This window comes from Camelina sativa, chromosome 10 (assembly GCF_000633955.1).
Source record: "Camelina sativa cultivar DH55 chromosome 10, Cs, whole genome shotgun sequence".
Taxonomy (NCBI): Eukaryota; Viridiplantae; Streptophyta; class Magnoliopsida; order Brassicales; family Brassicaceae; genus Camelina; species Camelina sativa.
In genome coordinates this window covers 4,833,742-4,844,749 of record NC_025694.1, presented here as the reverse complement: position 1 = coordinate 4,844,749, position 11,008 = coordinate 4,833,742, and the positions used below count along the sequence as shown (strand labels likewise).

General features: G+C 35.1%; 1 protein-coding gene and 1 pseudogene across 3 annotated transcripts; both read right to left on the bottom strand.

Moving 5' to 3' along the window:
- Positions 1 to 2,750, bottom strand: part of LOC104717147 — a 4,345-nt pseudogene extending 1,595 nt beyond the window's left edge.
- LOC104717146 (autophagy-related protein 18b-like) lies at positions 7,851 to 10,435 on the bottom strand. Of its 3 annotated transcripts, none has more exons than XM_010434677.1 (11): positions 10,326 to 10,435; positions 10,131 to 10,204; positions 9,700 to 9,773; positions 9,495 to 9,604; positions 9,310 to 9,401; positions 9,107 to 9,219; positions 8,864 to 8,983; positions 8,645 to 8,790; positions 8,457 to 8,570; positions 8,299 to 8,367; positions 7,851 to 8,188 (listed from the first exon to the last, which is right to left on the bottom strand). In XM_010434677.1, exons 1-11 carry the CDS (start codon positions 10,382 to 10,384, stop codon positions 8,059 to 8,061), a joined length of 1,101 nt encoding a protein of 366 aa, XP_010432979.1. In that variant the 5' UTR covers positions 10,385 to 10,435; the 3' UTR covers positions 7,851 to 8,058. The 3 variants fall into 3 exon arrangements, with proteins under 3 accessions (XP_010432979.1, XP_010432980.1, XP_019086909.1); XM_010434678.1 differs by having other exon boundaries at positions 8,864 to 8,979; positions 9,112 to 9,219; XM_019231364.1 differs by having other exon boundaries at positions 9,495 to 9,568; positions 10,326 to 10,424.

Genomic DNA, 11,008 nt, shown 5'->3' with positions numbered 1-11,008 from the left:
AAAGCCGAGTAACTTACTGAACAATCCAAAGTAATCGGCAGCTCCAAGAGGGCGATCGCATAACTCTTCAAAAGGAAAGTATGCACATCCGTTGGCACCTAATGGAATCTGTTCATGAAGCAGCATTGGTCTGATAAACAACTTATATGTAGACAACAGAAAGTTTTGGAATAACACAAAGATTTGGTATTTAACAGTGTACCTGTAATTTTCTTCCCATCACCACTTCTACTACCTGTGGACGCGCAATAACATTGTCTCCAATCAGTTGTTGGAACTTCTGTTTCAAAAGGGTCGAAAGATCTTTACCGATGAAATAGAATCCTTGCTCAGCCTGCACAAGTGAAGAAACGTGCTAGTTATTGAAACTATGCTTTACATTGAAGCCAGTATAGGAAGTGTTTAAGAGCAGTACCGAAGTCAGTTTCCGGTAATCAACCGATGAGCCAATCTCATGAACCACACACCGTTCCTACGAAAATGGAACATTGATGGAGTCTTTGAATTGGAAACATAAAAAGAAGATTGAAAATGGATTAATGGAAGTTGACTAGATTTACCTTCAATGAGGAGATGAAAGGTAGGAAGAGATCTCTCTGGAGTCCTCCTTCATAGAGTTTATCAGGGTTCCGATTCGATGTAGCAACAAGAATCTATATTTTATCTCACAAGCATGGACACAAGTCAGTTCAACACATAAAATTAGAGATGATTGTAGCAGCTTAGTGTAAGTAAGAAAAGCACACTTACGACGCCATTGCTGAAGAGATGTCCGAAGAGTCGGTTAAGTATCAGAGCATCTGCAACATCAGTGACCTGTAATAGCAGAAATGTTAGCCAAAAAAGCCAAAACTTAAGATGGGTTGAGCCAAAGATGATCACTTTCAAGAAGATAATATATGTAATAAGTGTATACCATGAACTCATCTAGACATAGCAAGATTGCATCATGAGCTATCTCTTGGGCAACAACTTCAAGTGGATCTGATAAACCCTTGTGCTTCTGCAAACATTATGACCCGAAATCAAACTAGGTAACTCAAAAGGCTAAAGCTTTCCTACTAAACTCAATAGAGAAACACTGGAAACTTAGCTATTCATACTTGCAAGCGGCTATGAACACTCAACATGAAATCATGGAAATGTATCCTCTGCTTCTTCCAAGTGCAAGGCCTGAAGAAACAAGAGAACTATCATGAACCACAATGCTCCACACAAAAAATAAAAAAACGAAGATAATAATTTGATAAGACAAACTTACAATTGATCAAAGAATAAATCCATCAACATGGTTTTTCCTGTGCCTACACCTCCATAAAGGTATAATCCATTGACAGGTGAGTTAGAAGACTGCGGCATGAGCCGAGACCAAAACCAACGGCTTCTGTATCACACAAATTTGTCTGAGACTTAAGTTCTAAATTCCTAAACAGAGAAGAAAAAAAAGGCTCAAGGCTAAGAGAAGAGAAGAATCACCTTGAGAATTTATCAGAGGTGTTGTACCGATCCAAACGACATGTATCTACTGATTCCACAAGCTCATCATGTAGTCTCTGAAGCTCTCTCAATGCACCAATCTGCAACATTTCAAACACACCCTTAAGCCGCAAGTAACAAGAATCGCATTTTTTTAATCTCATTGCTCAAAGCTTCAATAAAGTAAAAAAAGAGTGATTGTAATGTTAATCATACTTGGCAGATATCACCAGTCATGAGTTCACCATCACTGATTCTTCTCTCATACTCAACAAGCGGACCTGTTCTTTTCACATCTGCCACCATTCAACAAAATTCAGTAAACCATAAAACACCAAACTCTGAGATGAATCGAATTCGATTGAAATAAGAGAAACAAAAAGAAAAAAAAACCTGATGAGACGGTGAGCCTAGTAGTAGCAGGATCAGCTGCTTCTACTGCTTCTACTGATAAACCTCTCAAGAAACTCAACCTCGAACACAAACTTGAATAATCAGTGCTTGTTGTTGTATTCACCAGAGATTGGTTTTGACTGACACCGATCAAAAGTTTGCGGCTTTTGGAGCAGAAAGATGAAGAATAGCGTTCTTGATTGTTCCTCAAAGCCCATCTAATTCTACTGAGAGATGATGATCTAATGATTGGTCTCATCTACGATCAATACAAATTCAGTCTGCAGGATCTCAGCTGCTGAAGAAAAGAAAAAAAGAATGACAACAATTTCAAAAGAGAGGAATAAAGTATGCAAAGCTAAAACTTCATATCTGATTCATGATTGCATTATTGCAGGCATCTATGTCCCCATATAAAAATAACATAGCCTCTACATGTGACTTAACGCTCAATTACAATTAACATTATTGATGAGGACTCACCTTTTGAACTAAGAAGGACAGCTCCAAATTCCAAATTCCCCTCAGAAAGTAAGAAATTTTTCCGCCGGAAAAGAAAAAGAGGAAAACTTTTACAGAGTAAAACAAAACCCAAGTCACAGAAAGAAAGGGAAAAAAAAAACGAAATCTTTGAATTAAAGGTATGAGAAATCTGATCCTGATAAGAATTGGGCACAAGAGGGGGAAACGTGAATGATGCAAAGAATATTGAAAAAGTTAAAAAAGTTCGATGTTGATGTAATGGATGCTGATAATAATATCTGGATAAGAGAGACCCTAAAATAAGGAAGAAGATCAAGAAGAAGAAGAAGATTTAAACTGTTAAGTTTTGAAGACAGAGAGAGAGAGAGAGAGACGTGATTAATGAGTTTTTTTAGTTTATTGACTAAGTAAGAAACGTGTGTTTTTGTTTTGTTTTTAATACAAATTCGATCTTTTTAAACCAAAACAGAAGAATGTGTTGTATATCCTCTAATTACGATTGTTAAAATGTTGATTTGCGTAGTTGTTTTCCAGGTCATGAGGATAAATATTTTGGGATTTTCCCCTTTCTTTAAGACAGTTGACTATTTTTATTCTTATAAACAAAAAAGCTAAATGTAATTTTTAATCCTAAACTTACCCGAGTGATGATATATACAAGTCAAATTAGAAGTTTTATAATGGATAAATTGTAGTTATAGAAGAATATTCTGCTGAAAAGAAAAAAGAAAAAGTAGAATATTCAAAAAACAGAAGCTTCTCGATGCTGCGTTAGCGTACCGCATTCAAGTGGGACTAAGCAAATGTCTATCTCAAGGGCTAAGCATCTTCCAAGTGGGAGGGGGGATAAGATAACCCCCCACCTTGGTCTTAGTCCTTATTATGATCTAACCAACGGCCTACATAATTTAATTTGATCCATCTTTATCAACGTCCATCCAAAAGAGTTTGGTTTCGTCAACATTTTCTAGTTTTGATCTCAATGAGTATTTGCTGAAAATAACAATCAACGGACCTATTAATGGTGACTGGTTGCATTGCGCATGCTCCCACGTGTCCACGTCACTTCTTACATTGTAAACGTACATGTCTTTTTCTGACCAACCCCATACTGCTACTTTCTTTGTTACATATTTTGTTTTTGCCATAATAGTGACAAAACAAAAATGTTGATTTTTTCAAATAATGGGCCAGAACTACTGATAAAAGAGTTTTAAAGCCCAAGTTTCAGAATCTTTGTCCTAAACCCTAGGAAAAGCGTAATCACACTCACACGCGGCCAACAAAGTGTCTGAGAAAAGACGACAAAGAATGTACAGGTTTCAGAAGCTGATTGGTTTAAATAGACGTAGACCTAAATGCTTGTCTCACACCATTAGTGAAGAAGAAGAAAGGATCAAAGCAAAATGAATTACAGATTTACAGATATTGAAAAGCCTTATCTTCTTCGTCGTCTCTTTTGATCTTATCTCATGGCGAATCAAGGAGCAAAGAAGCGTAAGGATGAGAATGCTAGCTAGACACATGTCTAGGCTCCGTCTTATAATGATCGTTTGCAACGTACACTTCCATCTTATCCTTCATTCCTCTGATTCTTAATCCTTAGATTTGGTTAGATACGTTACTTGGATCACATTGGAACCACCAAACACTCGAATTTTGATGTTTTGAGACTTGAAAGTTTCAATTTTTGAAGTCAAGATCAGATGATTTTGTTTCGCTGGTTTGATTTGTTTCCAATATGTGTTTTGCAGATTTTGTATATCATAGTGACTTAGTGAGGGTGATAATTTCGCATTCAAGCTTTACATGGAAACATTGGATTGGTCTTGTGGCTTGTGCTAACGTCTTTAGGTTACGCGATTCCTTATAAGCTTCTTGATCAAATGGCAAAGCCTAGTGTTACTGATGATGGTGAACTTATTGATGGTGGGTTCGACATGAGCACTGGTGGAATGTGTGGGTACGTTTTGAAAAAGTTTTGTCTTTTAGATTGATCTCAACTAAGAATAGAAAGTGCCCTGCTCTTGACTCTCAAGTGTGTTTATGTATGGTTGGATTCTTGTCTCCATAGCCAATATAGCTCTGTTCATTAATTGTCTCTTTTTAGTTAGAAGCATCGTAAAGAGGACTGTTTCGTTATTCTAGATTCATTAGTGGTGTTTGAGCCACCACAGGTTGTGGTTCTCTCTGAGTTTCGTTGCTTATTAGTTGCTACATAATCATCATCTTTATGGTTGCTTGGATTAATCATCATCACAAGTTTTCGGAAGTTTAAAGTGAATATATGAACTATTTTGAGCGTTTTTTTTTTCTTTTTTCTCTTTTTCTTTTTCTGAAACTATCTTTCCCGTGAAAGAAGTTTTTTCTTTTTCTTTTTCAAGTCTAATAACTAGGTGACAACTGACGCCCCCATAACAATCGATTACAAAATATTGAGTCTCTACAATTGGACGTATTATATTATATACCTAGTGACCTAGCCATAACTCTATAGCTAGACCAAGAGTCTATTAAATAACATAAATCAACCAAAAAATACTACACGCTAGAGTCTAGACACATACCATGTATAGAACTTATTATCGATTAACAAAAATGTTTTTCTTTTCTCAATCCATCATCAATCTTAGACGACACTGTTTGCTTTTGTTTTGCCCCTACTTCCATGACACTCCGGCATGCATGCCTTTCATACTCGGTGCTAGGATGAAACACGATTACACGAACGAACTCAAATTACATGGTAAAGGTTATACGAACTCAATATTCACACTATTGTAACCTTTTTTTTTATTTCTTTTTTTGCCAAGGTTATTCTACGTTTAGGTAATTAATGCTTTTGTAATACCACAAACTTCATTTATAATGATATTTACAAGCTTAGCAAAATAATTTTTTGGGGTGAATGACTTCTCTACTCTAGTGTTTGTCACCTTGACCTTTGTCTAGAGAGAGATCTGCAACTTATCAAGTGCCTATATAGTACGTTGTTCTTTTAGATAACCGATGTGTTCTTTTAGATTTTGGACAGTGGTGTATAGAACCACATGTGCATGTAACCAAAACTTAGGCTCTCACCACAACTGTATAACTGCTTGCTGAAGCCAAGGGATTGACCGGCTATACTTTAAAGATATACTACATATACATACATAATACATTAATTGAGTTAAATAATCATTCTCGGACACCACATCGGTAGGATGCTTTATGATTCTCGGGCAAAGTACGAGGTTTAAGGATGGTATAAACCAAACTGTGTGCGTTTGAAAAATGGACCAACTTGAAAGGTGTAGATGTTTTTTGGAATTACTCGGACCAGAATCGGGAGCCAAAGCTGATCATTGAATCTTAATTACTCTGCTCATTTATTTGTTTTGAGGTTTCTAATGGTTCGGTTATGAAACTGGTTTCGCCCTCCCTTGGGCTCATCAGATGATCGGTTCGAGATCATGACCAGTTCTTTTTAAGGGATGGCCTAGTCCCTGTTTTATTTTATACATATGAATACAGGTTTGTTACAAATATACATATTATCCAAGGATGGTCTAGTATTGTCGCATCCTCCTCCTGAGAGAGGCTTGGACATTACGGATCATCTCCGGATATGGGAAGGGCTCATAAGGCTCCAAGAGATTGACATATGCTTCAATCATGTGAGGATCAGATCGACCTACACGTTTTGGTTGTTGAGGCTTCTCGTCTTTTTTGTTAAAAGTCTCATGATCAGTTGTATGATCAGGACTCGTAAGACGAACACGTGCCTCACAAGTCACAAGCCAAAGAACAGAACAAGAGCAGCAAAAGGATGATTGCTGAAGCTTTCACCATAGCTAGCTAGAGAGTCGTTAGGGTTTCTGTTGGTGTAAGAGTTTTTGATGATTTGTTTGTGAATGTGCGTACGTCTTTTATATAGAGATCATAAGAGAAGGCGAGACCTTTTTTCATTAGGATTAGGAAAAAAAACATTTACACGTCCGTATACTTATAAGATTTATCCTATTTTAGTTTTTTCACCTTCTCGATAATGATTAAAATTATAAAGAAGTTCTCGATTAATCAATAATATATAATAATTAATTAGCTAAAATAAGACATATACGCTAGGTCTCACCACGTCATGAACTCTTTTCTGATGAGTTAAAAGCCCAAGCTTACTAATGATCTCAAGATGGTCTCTGTTTTAACCAACTTGTGTAACCGGTTTTAGTTTGTAAACCAAATATATATAACTTTTTGGTTGGATTGATTGTGTTTCGTTAAATGCATTTTGCTTAGTTTAATTGATGATCATTGGTGAGTTAATTTAATTTGTATATCATAGGATCAAACATGAACGAAGTCAAATTACATGGTAAAGGTAACCTTTAAAAGGCTATACGAACTCAGTATATATTCACGTTATTCTACCTTTAGGTAATGCTTTTGTAATACCTCAAACTTCAATTATAATGATATTTACAAGCTTAGGAAAATAAATTCTTTTACATGGTCTCCATATATATCCTTTATATTATAAAGCACAAGTCACTTCACCAATAAAAATGTGTCACATAGTATTTATTTTGATATTTTAATTAATAAAATCACTAATAACAAAAATTAAAATTAAAAAAAAACTGCAATGTAAAAAAAATATATATAGAAAAAACACTTTCATCCTTCTTATTCTTTGATATCTCACATTAAAAATTAAAAGAAACAAAAATCAGTTTCTTGATCCCTAAATTTGCTTACACGTCAACCACCACGTCGTCCGAGATGAAAGATAACTAAGTTTTCAAACTATTTTGTCTCCCATTCAACTCCCAACCAACTCAATTTCTTATATATGTTCTCTCCCTTTCCATCGTTTTGTTTTCTGAAATTTTCATCTTCCTCCCTTTTATAGTTACATCTCTATTATGTTGGTTGATCTCCCATGAAGATCCTTTAACAAAATTACAAAAAAAAAAATGTCAGTTGATCTCCCTCTACATCATTTTGTTTGCATATTTGTCATACTCACATAAATGACTGAACTTAGGGAGGTGTAGAGGATGACAAGACACGCAAAAAGAGGGAGAAGATGGAGAGAAAATCTTCTAGAGGGCAAGTCGTCAAGACAAGATCACGATGAATGTCTTAAACATCATCTTTAGCAAATCGAAGTTTGGCAAATCTTTCTTCAAACACACAAATGCAAAGTGAAAGGGTAAATTACTCTTGGCTTTGCATGTACCTGTTGTACGGATGTAGCTGTGTCTTTACACTGTTTGACTTCAATGGTTGTGTCAAAGCTAAAGTATACTAATTGTCTTGAGTAGGATACAGTAATTTCTCTGGAAGATATAGACTTTTTGTTCTTTAAACTCATGCGATATTATGGTGTTTTTGTGAGCCATAAGACCGACAAATGTGAGACTTGAAAATTCAGATTCATAGCTATTCGTCTAAGCTTAAATAATTGGTAAGACCTTTGACAGTAACTATGGGGAAATGATGGAAAGAGTCGGGAAGCTCAAGAGAGACCATTTTGTATTAATAATATTTCATTTCTTTAACACAATCAAAGACTAAGATACATAATAGCATGGAAGAACTAATAATATTTGAGAACAAACGAACACAGAGACTATAAAGATTCTTAATGAACCCAAATTACAACTTGTTATATACAAAAAAGCTGCCATGTACTTGCATATCTTTGGTTTTGGGTTAATTTCACCTGGTGGTGGTTATAGAGAGGAGATTGAATTCACGTTCCAGTGTCCACGAAGATTCATTCTTGTTGTTGATACTTAGCGTATACTCCTGGAAATACCCATTATACGTAATCACCGATACCGTTGCTCTGAAAAAGACGAGAAACACAGAAAGATCATCAGGCTTTCGTGGTGTAGTTCTGTTCCAGAACTTGTCATCTCACGGCGGATTCAAAATGGAGTTATCCTAAAATCTTACCTAAGAGATGTAAACTGAGATGGAGATGATGATCCTTCAAGTTTGTCTATCTTCCTAACCACTGCATAACTGTAATACAAACAAGCAACATACAATAAGCCTTTTGACTTCTATAGCCTAATATATCATTAGCAGCCTTCAAATGAAAAGCCTTTCACCTTCTAATTCCAGAAGAAACTGCGTTGTGGAGCACATGATGATGAGCTGGATCTAGTGCATCACTCACGCTGTCTGGAAGAACCGAACCAAGAAAGCTGGTAGACCTTTTGCTTCTGAGAAGACTCTGAAACTGTTAGAAACCTCAGTAATGTGTAAGGGAAGTAAGATTCTGATTCTTGATCCTCACCTTTGGTTTATGGCCAACCTTAAAGAGAAGGCATGAATGGAGCCTGAAGAACTCGTTGCAACTAATATATCCGGAAGCTCTGTCGATGGTCCAAAAGACAGTGAATATATAGTAGATGGGTATGTTCCTCTCCTGAAACTAAATGACTGCAAAAGAAAGAAGAAATTAAGAATCTGTAGAAAAACGAAACGGTGATGTACCGAAAGAGTAGCTATTCACCTTAGTAGCTTCCGAAACAAGATGAACTCGGATCAGAGTTCCTTGCTCAGATGCTGTAGCAATGTACATTCCATTTGAAGAGAGTGCAATCGCAGCCAATGGAGAACGATGTGCATCTATCTGTAATCGATACGAAAAAAAAAAAACAGAGAAATGGTAACATTGAGTTAGTTATAATTGAGTTCAGTATGCAGCTCAGAAATAAAAATTCTATTCCAAAACTAGGTGAAGCATCAAGTAAACCTCACTATGAGACTGCAAATCCATGACGTTGTAAACCAGAACAGATCCTTTCGTCACACTAGCTGGAACAGCTAAGTAGCAGGCTTCAAGACAAGGAGAGAATGCGCATAGACCTGATCAAAGATAAGACATTGTTTTTAATGTTTCCAACGAACTGCTAAGGTTAAAGTTTGATGAAGGAAACTTTATGAGCTATATAATACCTTTTGGATTTGGCACGGTGTCGATAGTATCAAGCATGACAAGAGTATTCAAGTCGTAAACGAATGTTTTCTCTAGCAGCACAACAACAAGTCTGATAAGAACCAATCACAGAACCATGAATTGACTCTCAAAACACAAAACAAAAAAAAAAAACCAATCAGAAGACTTAAGTTCAGTAACAAACCTTTTCTTGTTCATACGGACAGCGAGTATAGAAGTTAAAAAGTTCAATTCCCTAAGAGGTGAACCCGTTGTGGTCTTAAACAAACAAAGACGCCGTGGGGATAGAGAAGCCTATATATATATATATATATATTATGAAATTCTCCTTAATCAAACAAGATCAAATCCGATTATTGAAAAATAAATGTTTCACAAAACACACAAACCTGTTCACCAGCTCCAACAATGGCAAGTAGATCTGAGCTATACAACATCTCAACAATAACAAAAGCCCCAGCAGCTAACAATAAACAAATAAAAGGCAATAAACTTCAATACATTAATAGTTTCACAAATCTAGGATGAGCGTTTCAATATTCAGACACTATCCAATTTTGAAATCTACAACATTAATGAGTGTTTAACGTCTGCAATACAGGAAGTTGTCTTCAAATATCAGATCATATACTTTTAAGATTTCAATTTTCATCTAACCGAATTTTTATTTTCAAACCCATCAATTATAAACTCCCACAGATTCAATGTTAAAGGACATTAGACAGCAAAAAAAAAAAGAAATTTTTTGATCAAAACCCAGAAACTAGAGAACCAAAAACGAAGAGAGAATTAAAGTTGGGGGGTAATGATAAAAACTTGCCTCGTTCATAGCAGAGTCTGCCTGTAGTAGAATCGAATATTTTGAAAGAATTTTTCCAACTTATCGCAAAACCACTGCAATAATCGAACAGAGACAACAAAAGGGCAGGCTTTTGAGTTACGTTATCTTGAGAATTAAAAAGACTAAGGCTTTTTATTTTTTTCATGGGAGATCCACTAAGAGAATCGAATTCACCTATTATCTTGATTGAAAGAAACACAATAGATGGGAGAAGGAGAGGACTGATTCGCCATGTCTCCCAAAATTGTAATAGAAGACTCTTAATCGTCAAAGCAGCAGCTCCTGTTTTTTTTATGTCTTTCTTCTAGTAACTCTATTTATATATGTTCTGTTTTCGTCATCTTCTCCAAAAACGTTGTCGTTTCCTCTTGCTAGGTGTTAGCACATAATCGCTATTTTATTTTGAAAGAATAATATAAATTAATATATTATTCTTATTTTGTTTTTTATGTACATCAAAATTTAAAGACTATGTATTATGAAAGACTATGTATTATGAATGTAAATAAAGTAAGAAAATCAAAATGTTTTAAATAATAATATATTTAGTGCAATTAAGTCATATTATATCTTACATGCCATCCGCCATATATTTTGGTAGTTGTAGTTATATTTCAAAATCATTATGATATATATTTTCATAAAATTTATTTTGTGGTGTTAGTTATGCATATTATTTTATTTATTTATGGTGATAGCTTAAAGAAATTTACTATATTTCAATTAAGAAAAAATCAAAATAATAAATCGTAGGTTTGGAGTGTCTCATACATATATAACTAAATGAATCTAACCATAGATTATTAGACTAATACGAATTCCATAATAAAAAAAAAAAAAAAAAAAAAAAAAAAAAA

Coding starts and splice junctions, on each gene's coding strand:
- LOC104717146 (XM_010434677.1), bottom strand. CDS start 10,384: ATGGCGAATCAGTCCTCTCCTTCTCCCATCTATTGTGTTTCTTTCAAT. Junction 9,605..9,699: donor TTGTTGGAGCTGGTGAACAG/GTTTGTGTGTTT, acceptor ATATATATATAG/GCTTCTCTATCCCCACGGCG. Junction 8,368..8,456: donor GTTTCTTCTGGAATTAGAAG/GTGAAAGGCTTT, acceptor TTTGTATTACAG/TTATGCAGTGGTTAGGAAGA.